Here is a 20,595-nt window from a genome sequence, read left to right as displayed (position 1 = left end):
AAAATCCTTCAAATTATGTTTCTTCTGATTTAATATAATATCACTTTGCAACATTGAAAAAAACGCATATCGATAGGCTACTAGTCACAAGTAATTTAAATAAAGCAGAAGCCACTCATTTAGATTTACAAAATGGCTGTTATGCTAGGTTTACACGGTCCTATCTGCGCATGCCCACCACACCTATGTCAGCGACAGTTGAGGGCAGGTATTGAGTCTGACGAGTGACAGGCTCTTTGTCAAAGGCTTAGCCTACTGATCCTGGCTCCTAATGCAGCACAGTCCAACATTTATTTCCAGGAGTGATGAGACTGAGACAAGAGCCAGTCTGTCATAAACACAATCACAGATGAATGAATCTGACGCTGCAGTGGTATCTAGAACCGAAACTTGATTTTTGTCAGATGGTTAAAGCAGAGAAATCCGGTCGATAACCTACTGAAGACAAGGTTCGGAGAAAGTGAACCGGATCTACAGGAAACCCGCTTCCAGAGGTCCACGGATATAGGCAGCACGATTTGCACGCGTGAGGGACTGCGAGTTATGGATTTCCCGGGAACTGTTCTACTACTACTGTTGTGAGGTTTTCTTCTGCATCACCTGTTCCATAACTGTGCCATTGAATATATTATTAGAAATATATCAACTATAGCCTATTCTTGATCATGTACCAACATAGTAAGAAGTGTTTTACCATCGAATCCCTTGTTGGGAAAGACGTGAACTCTTCGACTAACGGGGACGAACCGATCAGACCTACAGCGCTGAGGTTCATGGAATCAATTCACCCGGCGCCCTTTGGGAGTTGTTTCCAGAACTCCGGCAGGACTTTATACAGCAGTCCAGACATGATGTTCCCTGACCCGGGCACACACACAGGGAACTCCGGTCTGCCCCTGCATCCCCTCCAGCTTCCATCGCAGCCTTTCTTCAACCCGCATCAGAGAGACACGTTGAATTTCTACCCGTGGGTTCTTCGAAACAGATATCTCGGTCACAGGTTCCAAGGTAAGCGGAACAAATTCTTAAATTGAATGAATATTACCAAAGTTATTTTCAATAATATCATATGTTTGGGCATATCCTTGCATGATTGATAAAGAAACACGAACTAAATTACAACGACTGTACGCATCAGAAATGAGAACTCAGTCGAGTTGACTGATGGAAGAACTGTCCTTGTTGATCCGGGAACATTCAACATGTTGTTAGGGATGGTATTTTAGTCAGGATACAAATAATGTATTAAAAGGGTAAAGCAACAAAAACAGGACCAAAGCAAATGATTAAAACTACTGAAATTTGTTTGGAAATGAAAACGTTTCAAAATCCAACTATAGCTGTTACTATTTATATTTTAAGTCTTTTTGCTTTTTAAAAGTTATGTCTATGCGTTATTCGTACATTTCAGAGATGGGATGCATTAAATGAAACGTAAAAACATTGCACCCAGGATTTGCGCCCGCCCGTAGCTTAAAACAACTTTTTGTTTAAACCTATAACATTTCAGTAGTTTAATTTTGGAACGTTAACATGTTTTAATTCAAGTAGACTATATTGTTTATTTTTATTCATTTAAAATGCACATCAAAATCATTGCAATTTCTTATTATGTATCTTCCCAAAAAGTTGTTAGGAGATCAATAGTCTAATACATTTACATTTACATTTAAGTCATTTAGCGGTGAATAATAATACCAGGGTCAATTCATTGTGATTTAAATGTGTTAAATGTTTAATGTTATATTGTAAATGCTCTATGCAATTATACAAATAAAATCATATAAAATAAGAACAATATTTATCTAACAACTAGGCCTTTCATTATTTTTTCTTTCCCTTTTGCCTCCCCATTCGTTTTAGGTTTTGCATTATTCAGAAAGTTAATTATAAGCAGTGATGTAAAAAGTAACCAATTGTCATATTTGAGTAAAAGTATAGATACCTTAACAGAAAATGACTCAAGTAAAAGTCACCCAGTAAAATACGACTTGAGTAAAAGTCTAAAAGTATTTTGTTTTAAATATATTAAATATGCTTGAGGTATCAAAAGTAAATGTAATTGATAAAATATGCTTAAGTATCAAAATCAAAAGTATAGATCATTTCACATACCTTCTATTAAGCAAACTAGACGGAACGATTTTCTTGGTTTTTAAATGTACGGATAGCCAGGGGGCACACTCCAACACTCCAACACTCAGACATCATTTACAAACGAAGCATCTGTGTTTAGTGAGTCCGCCAGATCAGAGGCAGTAGGGATGACCAGGGATGTTCTCTTGATACGTCTGTGAATTAGGCCGTTTTCCTGTCCTGCAAAGCATTCGAAATGTAACGAGTACTTCTGGGTGTCAGAGAAAATATTTTGAGTAAAATGTACATCATTTTCTTTTGGGATGTAGTGAAGTGAATGTAAAAGTAGGCAAAAATATAAATAGTAAAGTACAGATACCTCTCCCTAAAAATACTTAAATGGTACTTTTTCTTAAGTACTTTACACCACTGATTATAAGGATTTTTGTTTCTCAAATAATTAGTTATATTGAACTAATAATTATGTAATATGAAAGTTATTTTAATGAAAAATAACAAAAGACAGGAATATTGTAATATTATTAGTTTATAATAATATTATAGTATTATTACAAATAAAAACAGCAATCATAAACAATAAACAAATAATAACAATAATAATAATACTATTTAATTAAATTAATTTGAAATTAAATCTATTTAATTAAATTAATGTTCTACTTTAGATTTAAAGGCTGCCCATTTCTGATAAGACAATAACTATTTGAAAATGGACCAGCTTTAGCAACCAAACAAAGTCATGAGAGAAATTGAATATTGGAAAATCTCAATATTCACTGACCAAAACCTTAAATCTTCTCATTCAAGCTATTTGCAGTACATATATGCAATACATGGTGAACGACAGCATAACTGATGCTAGGTGGTCCTCAAAAAACAAAGCAATTTGTTAAACCAGACAGATCAATAACTTTCAACGCTCATCTCGTTAACTCAGTGGACAGCAGTGGTTAGCCACATCAGGTGTACTCTCAGGTATGTTACACTCTGACCAGTCAGCCCAGGGCCGTATTCACTGTGTCTCAGAGTATTAGTGCTGATCTAGGATCAGCCTTTTAGATCATTAATGAATAAGATTATGAGGACAAGGGGGGGGGGGATCTGATCCTAGATCAGCACTCCTCCTCTTTACCAGGTAAACTTCAGGGTGTACCTCAGTCAGGTAATCAGTGGGAGTCAGAGGTTGTTGTCACTGTTGCTCAGATCAGGATCTCAGATAAAGTGTCTTTGTTTACGGACACAGCAGATCCACTCACTGATGGTGTCCAATAACCATGAAAACCAGTGTTTAGACAAGGCTAACTACAGACCGGAGGAGTGAGAGGAGAGGAATAGCAATCATGACTGTCACTTACTGTTAGAGATGGATGGATGGATGGATGGATGGATGGATGGATGGATGGATGGATGGATGGATGGATGGATGGGAGATTGATTTTCTTTATTTACTCCCCCACTTCCCGAGAGGTTGAGAGAGAGAGAGAGAGAGAGAGAGAGGTTGACAGAGAGAGAGAGGTTGACAGAGAGAGAGAGAGGTTGACAGAGAGAGAGAGGTTGACAGAGAGAGAGAGAGGTTGACAGAGAGAGAGAGAGGTTGGCAGAGAGAGAGAGAGGTTGACAGAGAGAGAGAGAGAGAGAGAGGTTGAGAGAGAGAGAGGTTGACAGAGAGAGATAGAGAGGTTGAGAGAGAGAGAGAGGTTGAGAGAGAGAGAGAGAGAGAGAGAGATTGACAGAGAGATAGAGAGGTTGAGAGAGAGAGAGAGGTTGAGAGAGAGAGAGAGAGAGATTGACAGAGAGATAGAGAGGTTGAGAGAGAGGTTGAGAGAGAGGTTGAGAGAGGTTGAGAGAGAGGTTGAGAGAGAGGTTGAGAGATAGGTTGAGAGAGGTTGAGAGAGAGAGATTGAGAGAGAGATAGAGAGGTTGACAGAGAGAGAGAGAGGTTGAGAGAGAGAGATAGAGAGGTTGACAGAGAGAGAGGTTGAGAGAGAGAGAGATAGAGAGGTTGACAGAGAGAGGTTGAGAGAGAGATAGAGAGGTTGAGAGAGAGATAGAGAGGTTGACAGAGAGAGAGAGAGGTTGAGAGAGAGATAGAGAGGTTGACAGAGAGAGATTGAGAGAGAGAGATAGAGAGGTTGACAGAGAGAGAGAGAGAGGTTGAGAGAGAGGTTGACAGAGAGAGGTTGAGAGAGGTTGAGAGAGAGACATCATTAAAACACTGTATATATACATAATATAACATTTAAAATGTCTTTATTCTTTTGGAACTTTTATAAGTGTATTGTTTACAGTTAATTGCTTTTGAATTGAGAGAGAGAGAGCTAGAGAGAGAGAGAGAGAGAGAGAGAGAGAGAGAGAGAGAGAGAGAGAGAGAGAGAGAGAGAGAGAGAGAGAGAGAGAGAGGTTGAGAAAGGTTGAGAGAGAGAGGTTGACAGAGAGGGAGAGGGAAGTTGAGAGAGAGAGGTTGAGAGAGGTTGAGAGAAGTTGAGAGAGGTTGAGCGAGAGAGAGAGAGAGGTTGAGAGAAGTTGAGAGAGAGAGAGAGGTTGAGAGAAGTTGAGGGAGAGATGTTGAGAGAGAGAGATAGAGAGGTTGGGAGAGAGAGATGGAGGGAGGGAGAGGGAGAGAGAGAGAGAGAGAGAGAGAGAGGGAGAGAGGGAGGTTGAGAGAGAGAGGTTGAGAGAGATTGAGATAGAGAGACAGAGAGAGAGAGAGAGTGAGAGAGAGAGAGAGAGAGAAAGAGAGAGATGTTGAGAGAAGTTGAGAGAAAGGTTGAGAGAGAGAGAGAGATAGGTTGAGAGAAGTTGAGAGAGAGAGAGGTTGAGATAGAGACAGATAGAGGGAGGGAGAGATGTTGAGAGAGAGAGAGGTTGAGAGAAGTTGAGAGAGCGAGAGAGAGGTTGAGAGAAATTGAGAGACAGAGGTTGGGAGAGAGAGAGAGAGAGGTTGGGAGAGAGAGAGGTTGGGAGAGAGAGAGCTTGAGAGACGTTGAGAGAGAGATGTTGAGAGAAAGAGAGGTGTTGAGATAGAGACAGGGAGAGAGAGAGAGAGAGAGAGAGAGAGAGAGAGAGAGAGAGAGAGAGAGAGAGAGAGAGAGAGAGAGAGAGAGAGAGAGAGAGAGAGAGAGAGAGAGAGAGAGAGAGAGAGAGAGGTTGAGAACAGCACAATATAAACAGGATCTTAGGTCCTACACATGTGAGCACTTATTTATATTGGGGTGCATTTCGGTGTATAGCCTTTGGGGAACATTTCAGTGTGTAGCCTTTGGGGTGCATTTCTGTATGTAGCCATTGGGGTGCATTTTAGTGTGTAGCCTTTGGGGTGCATTTTAGTGTGTAGCCGTTGGGGTACATTTCAGTATGTAGCCTTTGGGGAACATTTCAGTGTGTAGCCTTTGGGGTGCATTTCAGTATGTAGCCGTTGGGGTGCATTTCAGTGTGTAGCCTTTGGGGCGCATTCCAGTGTGTAGCCTTTGGGGTGCATTTCAGTGTGTAGCCTTTGGGGTGCATTTCATTGTGTAGCCTTTGGGGAACATTTCAGTGTCTAGCCTTTGGGGTGCATTTCAGTGTGTAGCCGTTGGGGTACATTTCAGTATGTAGCCTTTGGGGAACATTTCAGTGTGTAGCCTTTGGGGTGCATTTCAGTGTGTAGCCTTTGGGGTGCATTTCATTGTGTTGCCTTTGGGGTGTATTTCAGTGCATTTCGGTGTGTAGCCTTTGGGGTGCATTTCATTGTGTAGCCTTTGGGGAACATTTCAGTGTGTTGCCTTTGGGGTGTATTTCAGTGCATTTCGGTGTATAGCCTTTGGGGTACATTTCGGTGTATAGCCTTTGGGGTGCATTTCAGTGTGTAGCCTTTGGGGTGCATTTCAGTGTGTATGGGATTGTTATCACCACGAAGGAAGGCAGACAGTAAAATACACCCATATGATGGTCTGGAGGTTTGCTCTGACACATTGTTTTGTGTTGAATGCCAGGAGACACATGTTGGAAGTTAACTTATAGGATAACTGCATTGTAAACATTATTTTCCAAACATATTTGATAGTTCATAGAATGCTTCTCTTTCTCGTTTAGTCCTTTTGTTTATAACCAGACAGAAAAACAAACAATCAATCAATCAACCAACCACTGTCAGATAAAGACCATCCACCCCTACTTTATATGGAAATAGACCATCCTCCCCCCTTATTTACCACCATCCTCCCCTTATTTACCACCATCCCCTTATTTACCACCCCCCCTTATTTACCACCATCCTCCCCTTATTTACCACCATCCTCCCCCTTATTTACCACCATCCCCCCTTATTTACCACCATCCTCCCCTTATTTACCCCCCTTATTTACCACCATCCTCCCCTTATTTACCCCCCCCTTATTTACCACCATCCTCCCCCTTATTTACCCCCCTTATTTACCACCATCCTCCCCTTATTTACCCCCCTTATTTACCACCATCCCCCTTATTTACCACCATCCTCCCCCTTATTTACCACCCCCCCTTATTTACCACCATCCCCCTTATTTACCACCATCCTCCCCTTATTTACCACCATCCTCCCCTTATTTACCACCATCCTCCCCTTATTTACCACCATCCTCCCCTTATTTACCACCATCCTCCCCCTTATTTACCACCATCCTCCCCTTATTTTCCTCCCCCTTATTTACCACCATCCTCCCCTTCCCCTTATTTACCACCATCCCCCTTATTTTATTTACCACCATCCTCCCCATTTCCCCCCTTATTTACCACCATCCCCCCCCCCCCCCCTTATTTACCACCATCCCCCCCCTTATTTACCACCATCCCCTCCCCCTTATTTACCACCATCCCCCTTATTTACCCCCCTTATTTACCACCATCCCCCTTATTTACCACCATCCTCCCCTTATTTTACCATCCTCCCCTTATTTACCACCATCCCCCCTTATTTACCACCATCCTCCCCCTTATTTACCACCATACCACCCCCCCTTATTTACCACCATACCACCATCCCCCCTTATTTACCACCATCCTCCCCTTATTTACCACCATCCTCCCCCCTTATTTACCACCCCCCTTATTTACCACCATCCTCCCCTTATTTACCACCATCCCCCCTTATTTACCACCTTATTTCCTCCCCCTTATTTACCACCATCCTCCCCTTATTTACCACCATCCTCCCCTTATTTACCACCATCCTCCCCTTATTTACCACCATCCTCCCCTTATTTACCACCATCCCCCCTTATTTACCCCCTTATTTACCACCCCCTTATTTACCACCCCCCCTTATTTACCACCATCCTCCCCTTATTTACCCCCCTTATTTACCCCCCTTATTTACCACCATCCTCCCCTTATTTACCCCCCTTATTTACCACCATCCTCCCCCTTATTTACCCCCCTTATTTACCACCAACCTCCCCTTATTTTACCACCCCCTTATTTATCATCCATCTGACTGCCTCCATATTCATCCACCTAGGGTTAGAATGAGAGATTGGCCCCCACCACTACCCAGTGTGTAGCTTACTGCTGACAAGACCAGTCTTGTTGGTGCCAGGGGACTGGTGTTCCTGGTGATGAACACAGCTCTCTGGCTGGCGCTGCCATCTGCTCCTTGGTAGTCATGTTGGAAGCATGCTCCCCAACCCGCTGAGTACAGGCCAAAGTGTTGAAGGCTCATCCCCTGGAGGGTATTCCCTCTGTGGCTGTGGCTGAGCCACCCTTACAGTTTAGGGTTAGTATTCACAAATAGTCTCAGAGTCGGAGTGTTGATTTAGGATCATGTCACCCAGTACATATTATTATATTTATTATGATCTGTAAGGCTAAACTGATCCTAGATCAGCACTCTTACTGAGCATTAGTGTTCAGCCTGGTGAGTTCTTCCCCAGTCTCAGTCTTCCCCAGAGGGATTTGAGTGGAGGTTACGCCACTAACGCCATATGACAGATGCCAGTCTGACTGTCTATCCGAGTGGCTAAACCACCAGCCAGAACCAGCATGGAAAGAGATCAGGGTGCCTTGTGAGCATCAGGCGACAAGTGGCTAATCTGCCCTTGAATTCCGTCCTGCTAGCTAACGCTCAAAGAGCAGGGGTCTCCAACCTTTTCTAGCATGTCGTGAGCTACACATTTGTTTTCTAGCCATTAAATAGGCACAACTTTCTCTTCTCCTCTGCAACTCTTCCCCAGGTCCTTAGTGTTCCACAGAAAATAGTACACTATGTTTTCTTGCCAATATACCTGGTAAAATAAGGGATAATAAACAACTCTAAGGTAGGCCCTATAAAATCTGTGTTTTCTGCTTTATATTTTCACAAATTCTGTTATCTCAGTGAAAATGTTCCTGTTTTTTGATTACTATTATTTTTCACTCTCAAAATTACAATTGTTCATAGAGAAACAACGAAATTGGATGTTCTGAGTCCATGTCAATGGTGAAATCATATCAGAAGACCATTTTTTGGGCCCTGAAGAACACACTAGGATTTATGAGTGTAATTCCCCTTTAATTGCGCATCTCGCGAGTGAGGAATGTGCGATATAATTTCCCGGTCGAGTGCCAAAGTTAGAAAATAACAAATAATAGATACAAATGATATACTTACTCGTGCTATACTTCTGCCAGGTAAAACTACTTTTCAGTTAACATTTAATTGTGACCGTTTTGGGGAAATTATTTATTTTATCCCACTAGATGGTTATCACATGAAATGGCCACACACGGAGTGATAGACAAACGCGCACACCCCACGGACCGAAAGGGGTAATACTGCTGGAAATTAATTGGCAGATATTTGTTTTTTTTAAGCCAATAGTGGCTAACCAGGGGTGGGATAATGTCAATGTTGCGTCAATTAGATAGTAGCTGGGAGCTTGCACTGTCTGATGCTTGTGTGATTTGTTAATGACAGTTTGCAGTGGAACACACGAAAATGACATTAACTTTCAGAATTGTTTGGCAAGCTACTCATAGATGGGTGGTGAGCTACTGGAGGACCCCTGACAGACTGACCAGGTGAACACTTGTTGATGTCACTTGTTAAATCCACTTCAATCCGTGTAGATGAAGGGGAGGAGACAGGGTATAGAAGGATTTTTCAAGCTTGTTTAGACAATTGAGACGTGGATTGTGTATGTGAGCCATTCAGAGGGTGACTGGGCAAGACAAAATATTGAAGTACGTTTGAACGGGGTATGGTAGTAGGAGCCTGGCACACCAGTTTGTATCAAGAACTGCAACGCTGCTGGGTTTTCCTGCTCAACAGTATCCTTTGTGTATCAAGAATGGTTCACCACCCAAAGGACATCCAGCCAATTTAACACAACTGTGGGAAGCATTTAAGTTAATATGGGCCAGCATCCCTGTGGAACGCTTTCTACACCTTGTAGAGTCCATGCCATGAGGAATTGAGGCTGGTTCTCTGGACATAAGGGGAGGGGTGCAACTCGAGAGGATGGTGTTCTTAATGTTTTGTTCACTCAGTGTATATTAATCTGTGCAGGGGGGGCATTGTTTTGAGTTGAAGGTGTAGTCACTTTTCTTGTTTTTTTTTGGTCTTGTAAAAAGCCACCAATACAAGCTGAGGAAACCTACTATAAGCTGCTATTACCATTTGCTATGTTGTTGTCTTAGGTTTCTCTTTATGTAATGTTGTGTGGTCTCTCTTTATGTAATGTTGTGTTGTCTCTTTATGTAATGTAATGTTGTGTTGTCTCTCTTTATGTAATGTTGTGTTGTCTCTCTTTATGTAATGTTGTCTCTCTTTATGTAATGTTGTGTTGTCTCTCTTTATGTAATGTTGTCTCTCTTTATATAATGTTGTGTTGTCTCTTATGTAGTGTTGTGTTGTCTCTCTTTATGTAGTATTGTGTTGTCTCTCTTTATGTAGTGTTGTGTTGTCTCTCTTGTTGTAATGTTGTGTTGTCTCTCTTGTTGTAATGTTGTGTGGTCTCTCTTTATGTAATGTTGTGTGGTCTCTCTTTATGTAATGTTGTGTTGTCTCTCTTTATGTAGTGTTGTGTTGTCTCTCTTTATGTAATGTTGTGTTGTCTCTTATGTAGTGTTGTGTTGTCTCTTATGTAGTGTTGTGTTTGTCTCTTTATGTAGTGTTGTGTTGTCTCTCTTTATGTAGTGTTGTGTTGTCTCTCTTGTCGTGATGTGTGTTTTTTAGTCCTATATTTCTGTATTTTTAATCCCAACCCTTGTCCCCCTTCAGGAGGCCTTTTGGTTGGCCATCATTTTAAATAAGAATTTGTTCTTAACTGACTTGACTAGTTTAAATAAAATAATAAGAAAGACTGCTTTTAGATTAACTGGAGTTGATGTCGGACTCGAAAACCTCTTCATGTGTAACTCAGTACCGCTGTCTGTGAGTAGTGCAGCTGGTCATATCAGACCTGCTAGTGAAGATATGACCATAAGCACATATGTTATGCTAGGGAAGAAATACATGGTTGTTTCCACAGACAGGGCTTTCATTTAACTCATTTAACTGTCTGTAGTAGAGCGCATCAGGCCAGTTTCTAACTAGGTTTATATTAGCGTGACATTATCATTTAAAGAAAAAAATTGTAGACATAATGTTTCATCATAGCAATAACACAACAAGGTATTTCCATAGTACATTTAGTCCAATATTCAGTGCCCCTTTAGGTCCCTTTCAAAGCTTGTGTACCATAGCGGCAGGGGGTCCTAGTGGTTAGAGTCTAGAGGCGGCAGGGGGTCCTAGTGGTTAGAGTGTAGAGGCGGCAGGGTAGCCTAGTGGTTAGAGTGTAGAGGCGGCAGGGGGTCCTAGTGGTTAGAGTGTAGAGGCGGCAGGGTAGCCTAGTGGTTAGAGTGTAGAGGCGGCAGGGTAGCCTAGTGGTTAGAGTGTAGGGCGGCAGGGTAGCCTAGTGGTTAGAGTGTAGAGGCGGCAGGGTAGCCTAGTGGTTAGAGTGTAGAGGCGGCGACAGGGTAGCCTAGTGGTTAGAGTGTAGGGGCTAGTGACAGGGTAGCCTAGTGGTTAGAGTGTAGAGGCGGCAGGGTAGCCTAGTGGTTAGAGTGTAGAGGCGGCAGGGTAGCCTAGTGGTTAGAGTGTAGAGGCGGCAGGGTAGCCTAGTGGTTAGAGTGTTAGAGGGGCGGCAGGGTAGCCTAGTGGTTAGAGTGTAGAGGCGGCAGGGTAGCCTAGTGGTTAGAGTGTAGAGGCGGCAGGGTAGCCTAGTGGTTAGAGTGTAGAGGCGGCAGGGTAGCCTAGTGGTTAGAGTGTAGAGGCGGCAGGGTAGCCTAGGGGTTAGAGTGTAGAGGCGGCAGGGTAGCCTAGGGGTTAGAGTGTAGAGGCGGCAGGGTAGCCTAGGGGTTAGAGTGTAGAGGCGGCAGGGTAGCCTAGTGGTTAGAGCGTAGAGGCGGCAGGGTAGCCTAGGGGTTAGAGCGTAGGGCGGCAGGGTAGCCTAGTGGTTAGAGCGTAGAGGCGGCAGGGTAGCCTAGGGGTTAGAGCGTTGGACTAGTAACCGGAAAGTTCAAACCCCTGAGCTGACAAGGTACAAATCTATCGTTCTGCCCCTGAACAGGCAGTTAACCCACTGTTCCTAGGCTGTCATTGAAAATAAGAATTTGTTCTTAACTGACTTGCCTGGTTAAATAAATAGCATCGGTATTCGCCAGTCCAAGGTCACGGTCAGTTTTGACAGCTTCTCTGTGTCCGTCTCCTTTCATAGATGCTCCATCTCCGGTCCAATGTTTTGCATGTGAATGAATGTGGCTGGACACTGAAGCCCTGCTGTCGCTGATTTAATTCATTTGGTTTGACAGACTCCTCACAGCTTTCGGTGCATCCCACACACTGTCCCTCAACTGCCGAGCTGTAACCGATTTTTGCGTACGCGTGTTCGAGGTTATATTTGTGCTGCAAGGTTCTTTTCAAGCCAGGCACAACCTTTTCATGTGGCGGTCAAATAATTTATTGATGGATTTGCTTATGTAAAAATATTGAAGTTTTTTTTATATGTGTCATTATAATAAACAAACCCTAATCCTGGGAGGGCAGGTGTCGGGCCTGTGGCGAGAAGAACGTCATGTACACAATGAAACTGAACGACAAGGACATTTTACTATTGCCCTGTGTTGAATGAAGTCGGGTATGTTCATACGATTCAATTTGTTTAATTGCACAACACTTCGTCTTCACAACAATAGTTTTTTTGCATTTTCCCAGCCCGAGATATTTACGTGTGATGTCATATGAGGTGTTATTGAACACTTAGGTTTCATGCTCAGCGTTGAATATACTAAAGGCCCTACATGTATACAAATGAGCTTAATGTCACAATATAGAGAGGTGAAGTCCCTGAACTGCTCTACAAATGGTAAAATACCCCTCTTGTTCTGAATGAACCTGCCATCCATTACCCTATGAATGAAATAACGGGAATCAGTATTGGAACTAGACAATCTAGTTCTGGAGGTTTTTATTGAGTCTAGCCTAAGAGAAGTGTTCACAAAGCTTTATGGAATAAATCACTTTAAATTACCGTACTATTGGATCGCAATACATGTGATTCATGTCTTTGTTACTTTTTTCCCAACAAAGCAATGTCCTAATTAAAGTGTCTTATATTGAAACACTTTGATCTGAATAGATACGTTTCTCTCACAATAAACATATGCTTAAAGGGGCCCTCTGTGCGTTCTCCATGGGCTGTGACCAATGTTCTCTCAACAACAACAAACTTGAATGTTGTGAAAATTCTGTGCAACGTTCAGCGCACATTAACTGTGAACACTGAGGCTGTACCCACTTTAAGTTAGTGTTAACAGTGGTCAGGTGGTCACTGTGGCCATTTGATCCTAATGTTTGCCTATCAGAGTGACCTACCATCAAAAACAATGGAGGAAATGCATCACATAACATTTTAACATGGAATTAGCTGTTCTATCATTCAGACTACAGTAGCAGCAATGTGTGGTTTTCAATGTAGGTCTACATTCCATCAGACTTCTGAAAAAACACACATGGCTTGACATTAACCTGTTTATTCACTTGTCCTTCAGACAAGGAGGTGACTGGAAATGTTGTTGTGGTGTTTGATGGAAGAAACCACTTTACAAAATAAATTGCATCATTATTCCCATACCATTATTACAGAGAATCAGACAAATTATTCTATCCTCTGCCTGTAGGCTACTTAGCTTATTCAAGCCCGTCTCAAAATACAACACTGCCCCTTTAAGACAAAAAGCTCTTTACCTGACTGGCTTTTCAAAGATGTCTAGAAATGCAACCACTCCCCCATTGCTGACTACAAATGATCTGTAACTGGGCGAGTAACTCACTAACCAGCAAAGGATATGAACAGAATGTGCACACATGGCTTCATGCAGCTCTCCCTTTGATCTCAAAACAAGCACATCTACTCATAACCGCTCATGCTGTTAACACAGTCCAGTTCAAAAGTAAATGGCACAGATCCATATATGGCAATGGGCTATTTGCATATAGGCCTACTATAGCTCTGATTGGTTTTGCCATACCTATCTACAGTACAGTACAGAGTCTGAGTCATGTGTGTCACTGCAATAAAATCCTTCTCCGATGTATTCTGCCCACAACAAAATCTCTTGCATAGTTCGTTTTTGTTTTTTGTTTCAGTATGTTGCGTTGAAAGGGACTTATATTGCATTGATTTTGATCACAATTGCCACAGTAAAGGGAAAGGTTGATAGTGTTAATATAAGGGGGAAAACTAGTTGAATGAAGTTTGATCTCATGCTTCTCTCTGTAGGCTGATATTTATTCTGCCAGTAGTCCCAGGGGGAGCTATTAGAGGGAATATTGGTCATGATAAATCAGGGAGGTGTTTCCTTTTTCAAATGTATCTCTCTCTGTGTGTGTGTGTGTGTGTGGAACCAATAGGCTCGTTGTTGAAAGTCCCAGTTCCTTTATCTGTCGTTTCCTAAATGTGTTGACATTCAAACGTGATGTGTAATGCATACAGTGTATCATCTCCTTCATGATAAATCTGTCTACATAATAGAACAAGCATGTGGCATGAGGTGTGGTGGCATTGTGAAATGGAGGATGATATCACAACCTAACATTAGTAACTTTTACATGTACATGAATCAATTACTCACGTTATGGGAAAGTGTCATGAATGATGAGTCAAGTGAAGATGCCCATCGAGACACATTGATGTGGCTGATACTGGCCTAGAGAGCAGCATGCACTACGTATCAACACTGATGCCCTCCTTAGCAACATGCACTACGTATAAACACTGATGCCCTCCTTAGCAACATGCACTACGTATAAACACTGATGCCCTCCTTAGCAACATGCACTACGTATCAACACTGATGCCCTCCTTAGCAGCATGCACTACGTATAAACACTGATGCCCTCCTTAGCAACATGCACTACATATCAACACTGATGCCCTCCTTAGCAGCATGCACTACGTATAAACACTGATGCCCTCCTTAGCAACATGCACTACATATCAACACTGATGCCCTCCTTAGCAACATGCACTACATATCAACACTGATGCCCTCCTTAGCAACATGCACTACATATCAACACTGATGCCCTCCTTAGCAACATGCACTACATATCAACACTGATGCCCTCCTTAGCAACATGCACTACATATCAACACTGATGCCCTCCTTAGCAGTGCTTTGCCCTTTTTTTGAGGTGTAATTGGACCAGCTATTAATCACAAAACAACACCATAGCCTACGAATAAAAACACTTAGTAAAAACCATTAGTATCAGTTTGCTTAGTTCTACAACAGTTAGTGTACAACAGTTAGTATACTCTAGCTTATCTCTGTACACATACAACAAGAGCTGCTACAGTGTCATTCCTGTCTGTCAACCCTAAGTCTAACCCTCCACTTCCTCTCCCTCCTCTCCTCTCTCCAGGTGAGGACAGCAGCCCAGAGAACCTGCTCCTTCATGGGCCTTTCTCCCGCAAGCCGAAGCGCATCCGGACAGCCTTCTCGCCCTCACAGCTCCTCAGGCTGGAGAGGGCCTTTGAGAAGAACCACTATGTGGTGGGAGCAGAGCGGAAGCAGCTCGCCAGCGGCCTCTGCCTCACCGAGACACAGGTGAGTGTGAGGGGGCACAGCGATCTTGAACGCACCCGTAACATGGTTTTTAACGCACTCTAAAACCCTAGGGGTTAAAAGCCAATTTATGCTTGATCTGAAAATGTGGTTGAAGGCTCTGTATGGAGGGTGTGACGTACTTACGGAGCCACGAGGCTTGCGGAGGCCAGATTGAGCTCCGTACCGCATCACCGTGCGCCTCCCAATTTTTTTAAACAATGTGAAGGGCTCTGTATAGCTCCGCATTGACATGATTTCTTGACTGTAGGTGAGGGCGGGAGGTCCTGTATAAACACAAAAACTCACTTCCTTGACAACATCCTTCACAACAGCTCTGCCCTGACTTCAGAGGCCGTTTCACAGTAAATGCTGTACAGACACTGCAGATGTCTGATTTTACCATGGAGAGACGTTTAAGGCATGGCTGCATTCCAGAGCACTGAAACGGATATGAGTAGGCTGTTAGTCAGAACCCCACAACACCCTCTCAACCAACGTATAGCAAAACCAGGTTTCTCCACCACAAGTTGTTTGTCCTACGGTAGATATGGGGATGGGCAAGGTGATGTCAATAAATCATGTAGTTCATTTCACAATTATTATTTATGACCTGATTTCTCTAATCACATCAGAAACACGCTGCTAACCAACAGCAATTCAGGCTTTTTCGCAATCATCTCATGCAATATATCATGCATTTGAAATACAGTATTGCGATGTGCTGAACTTTTAATTTCAAAAGTATTAGGCCAATAATTGAATCAAGCTTGTAAATAGGATATAAAAATGACAACCAGACAATGCCTGAAAAATAATATAAAAATATGATGCTCTTTGCACGGCAAAAAGCTGTAAAGAACGACAGTATGTGAAGCCTTGGGCAGGCAATGTTTGGCAGTGTTATAGAAAGAAAATGGAAGCAGTAACAGTTTTACACCCTGTGAAATATTGTCTCGGAAAAATCATTGTTGCTATGACACTTTGAAAAAAAAGCTTTGCTTAAAAAGCATAGGGCAAAGGTCAATTTACTGAAGAAAAGGTGTGTGTTCGATTCAGCTGTTTCACAGTATTTCATTGAGGTGGAAGAACGAGTTGTAGTCGTTTTTACAGCAAGCGCACTTCTACATTTTACCATTTGTTTCTTCCAGTGCTAAACTCGACGTCTCTCCTTTCTCTCCCAGGTAAAGGTTTGGTTCCAGAACAGGAGGACGAAGCACAAGAGACAGAAGCTGGAGGAAGAGTCACCTGAGTCTCAGCAGAAGAGGAAAGGAAGCCAGCACGTCAGCCGCTGGAGGGTCGCTACGCACCAAGGCAGTAGCCTCGAGGACATCGATGTCATCTCAGAGGACTGACTGCTGGCTGAGGAAAGGAAGCCAGCACGTCAGCCGCTGGAGGGTGGCTACGCACCAAGGCAGTAGCCTCGAGGACATCGATGTCATCTCGGAGGACTGACGTACGTCGTTGTCACCGCCATTGAACCGTCATAAATCATTCAACATGAACGACTGCTGACTGACTTGTGTCTGAATAGGAGCAGTCTGTGTGCTCCTCTGAACACCTGATTTGATTTGACCTTTGATACCACCTGTTGTTAAATCAAACAGATGAACAGCTTTAATGAAAACAATCAGAATGACTTCTTCATGATGGACAGAAGAACTCTTGTTTGATCGTTAAAGAGACAAATCTGACATTTTGTAGCTGAAGGGTTTTTGACCCAAGTGTATCACGTTATTACACAGCTGCGGCTGCTGTCAACGTGGTGGACATCTGCATTTGGTCTATGTTGCTTGCCGTAGTAAGCACAAACTACTGAAGAGAGACCGTTTGACTTGGAGGAGTTGTTCAGTACAGTTGGTTACTCTATTGTCTAACTATCCATACTCACATTTAACAAAACATCATTATTGTTTTAACGTTTTCAGTTTGTTGATGTGTATTTGTACAATGCTCAATATGCACAATATGTTTGTGGTAAAAATAAATAAGCCATTGGTATGATAGCTATAGAGGAACCACCTTAGAACCTGCTGATTCTGTTTCGGATTTGGTTTTTTCCTTAATTATAGTCTTTAGACCAGTCCCACTGAAATGTAGGTAACCACCACTACAGACAATAAGTCATACCGATGCCATGTTACCCCGAGATATGTTTTTCGATTCTCACATTGGATTAGTTTGGACAATTTAAATTGTAAGTATTTATGCAAATCTAAAAAACGGTATTCTATGCATCGTTTGTCCTTGTTTTGTTTCCTCTGGATTTAAAAAAGGCTGTGTTTGTCGAGTTTGTTACTTACTTTAAATTCATTCCACGTTTGCTTTTGCCTTTGACAAAATATTTGATAAATTATATTGAGACCATGTAGAATGTACAGTGCAGGCACATTATAACTTGTCCACAAGAATGACAAGAAAAACAAATGTTCCTCAATACTACATTTATTTCAGCAACATTACCATTCCTGAGATATAATGTTATGTAGCACTTCGTAGTGGAATATACATTTGCATTTGTTTTAAATAGATTAGAAATAATGCACTGTAAGTAGGAATCTTTCTTTGAACCTATTTCTCCGGAGAGTGAACGTTTTTTGTACTTTCTGTGTGTGATCAGATGACTTTGGAAAATAAAAACATCAACCGATATTTATTATGTGCGAGTATGTCTAAGCGTTCATTTTCTAACCTATTTTCAACATCCTATAATTGTCGACATGTCATCACTTTAAACTACAAACACATGTCGGTTAAATGACACAGAACTTGAAAAGTAAGTTTGATACACGACGATTTGTTCTTTGGTCTACACCTTTGTAGAACAGATAGTAATATATATTTTTTGCGAGCTGCAGTTGAATAATCTTAGCTACACGTCAAGGCATCAGGGTATATTTGTTCAATTAATTTAATATATATTTTAAATAAAGTACAGAAGGCCTAGCATAGCCTATATACAGAGCCGTGGTTATAGTTTAGAAATCTGTATCTTGTGTTATTTAAATAAATAAATATATATATATATATATATATATATATATATATATATATATATATATCCATAAGAAACCCTGTGTTTTACTGATATTTATTCAGTTTGCGAATAGCATCATTACTAGGCCTATCCTAAATTATACATTCGCTATAATAGGGTTATTAAATTAGCCTAGATTACTTTTTGACGAAAGCATAAAACATAAGGAGGTTATTTATACGGCAGTAGGCCTATTACGTTTGGGCTAATCCTTTTTCAATGTATTCTCCGTCTGGACTTGTGTATATAGGCCTAAAATAGATAGGTTGCGATTGGTGCATGGTCAAATAGTAGGACAAGTTCAAAGCGACATGAAACAACGCATTCTGTTCCGTTTCGTGCTCTTCAAAATACACTTTTCACCAGAAATATTATTGTGCCAGAGATGCTTTTTTTGACAAATATAATTGATAAGCCTAGGCTAATCGTTCGGAAAATATTTAAAGCCATACTTTCAGCAGAGTTTCAGAAAAGGTATGTCAGAAACAAAAGCATTTTTAAATTCCGACTACTGACATACATGATATGAGGAAATGCTGCTATGTGAAAACAACTTCACTTCTCCGATATGCCGACACAAACGTGAGGAACCTTGTTTTGGAATTACGTCAAGTCACCGTCGATTCAGCTCGGATAGAGAGAGACACGATCAACCAACAACAGGTCAAAACCCGTCCCTGCTATTATTACTAATAAGACATGACTCCCTTAATAAAACTGCTTTCTCTGAACAATAGAGACCGGTTTGCGTGAGCCATTAATAGTTATTAGTTTATTTCGAGTCATTACTGTAGCCTGATCAAACGTATAAGCCTAAAGTATGTGTTTTATTTGGACAATAGGTGACCATTAGTCTACCCTGGAACAGAACAGAATATAAATAATATGGAGTACTATATAGTTAGCTTATTCCGTACTTATTCTGTAAAAATGTATATCAATAGAGTATAATCAGTGATAAATGGAGCATGGACCTCTGAGTGGTCAATCATTTAGGGCCATTGTTCTTAATACTCAAATTGCCCCTAATTTCATTCTACGTTTTATTCCATTCTATTTCACCATTGTAGTGTTTGATATTCAGCTTGTATTAAATGTAGATCGATGAAACATTGCTTGTGGAGACTCTGCTGGCCTTCGGTTCTGTGTTTTACCAGCTGGAGAATTAATTCATATCACCTTTATGCATTGTGATTTACACCTACTAATTCTTCAAGCCCCGAGCAATTGAGAGGTGTTAGATTTCCGTCATTTTTCATCACCTTTAAAAATAAAAAAAATAGACCGCCTCATTATCGGCAGATAGGCACATAAACTGTGAACAAAATGTAGGACCAAACTACTCATATTCTCGGTAATTGGGGCTGAATATTTTTTTCAGGGTTCAATTACGTACTCAATTACATACTTCATGGTTGCTAGGATTTTGTTGTTAAATTGACACCGTTTTTTCTGTTCTGCTTGATGTATAAACCGAATGCAAACGAGTTCTCTTTTAGTAATCATAAATAATATTATTGGTACTGTTGGAATGGGGATTAATCTATAGTATATTTAGTATAGTCGCCTGTATAGTATAGTTTATTAGATTATAGTATAGCGTAGTACAGTATAGTACAGTAAAGTATAATATTGTATTGTATAGTACAGTACAATATAGTAGAGTATGTTACAGTAAAGTATAGTATACTACAGTATATTATATTATAGTATATTATAGTACAGTGCAGTACAGTATGGTATGACATTATATTGTATAGTACAGTACAGTATACTATATTATAGTGTATTATAGTATAGTATTGCATTGTATAGTATAGTAGTATATTATATTATAGTATTGCATAGGTTTATGGTATAGTAGGCATAATCTACAATAGATTATAGATTTGAAGATTGTAGATTATTTAATAGTATATTTATTATAGTATTTTCCAGAGCCATATGTGAGCCATATATTTAGAGATTTGGGACAACTTTTAGCCATCTTTTCTAATTCTAGACATTCAGTTACTTAGCATTGTTTAAAAATTATTTTGGATCAGACCGTTTCTTTCAATTTTCGCCTAAAATGACATACCCAAATTTAACTGCCTGTAGCTCAGGACCTGAAGGAAGGATATGCATATTCTTGATACCATTTGAAAGGAAACAATTTGACCTGTGTGGAAATGTGATCTGAATGTAGGAGAATATAACACATTAGATCTGGTAAAAGATAATACAAAAAAAAAAGAAAAAAACATGTGTTCTTTCAACATTTTTGTGTGCCATCTTCTTTGAAATGCAAGAGAAAGGCCATAATGTATTATTCCAGCCCAGGCGCAATGTATATTTCGGCCACTAGATGGCAGCAGTGTATGTGTAAAGTTTATACTGAT

General features: G+C 41.0%; 1 protein-coding gene across 1 annotated transcript; it reads left to right on the top strand.

The window, feature by feature from the left end:
• The first annotated feature begins 290 nt into the window (after positions 1-290).
• Positions 291-17,819, top strand: LOC124011489 (homeobox protein EMX1-like). The gene is made up of 3 exons (XM_046324919.1): positions 291-1,008; positions 14,996-15,180; positions 16,362-17,819. The coding sequence occupies exons 1-3, from the start codon at positions 666-668 to the stop codon at positions 16,530-16,532; spliced, it is 699 nt and encodes a 232-aa protein (XP_046180875.1). The 5' UTR covers positions 291-665; the 3' UTR covers positions 16,533-17,819.
• Positions 17,820-20,595: the final 2,776 nt, after the last annotated feature.

The sequence above is a fragment of the Oncorhynchus gorbuscha genome, linkage group LG23 (genome assembly GCF_021184085.1).
Source record: "Oncorhynchus gorbuscha isolate QuinsamMale2020 ecotype Even-year linkage group LG23, OgorEven_v1.0, whole genome shotgun sequence".
Classification (NCBI taxonomy): domain Eukaryota; kingdom Metazoa; phylum Chordata; class Actinopteri; order Salmoniformes; family Salmonidae; genus Oncorhynchus; species Oncorhynchus gorbuscha.
This window is presented reverse-complemented; position numbering and strand designations above follow the sequence as displayed.

Excerpts from the sequence above, each read along its gene's own strand:
- LOC124011489 (XM_046324919.1), top strand. The coding sequence starts at position 666 with ATGTACCAACATAGTAAGAAGTGTTTTACCATCGAATCCCTTGTTGGG. Across the intron at positions 1,009-14,995 it reads TCTCGGTCACAGGTTCCAAG|GTGAGGACAGCAGCCCAGAG; the intron begins GTAAGCGGAACA and ends TCCTCTCTCCAG. Across the intron at positions 15,181-16,361 it reads TCTGCCTCACCGAGACACAG|GTAAAGGTTTGGTTCCAGAA; the intron begins GTGAGTGTGAGG and ends TTTCTCTCCCAG.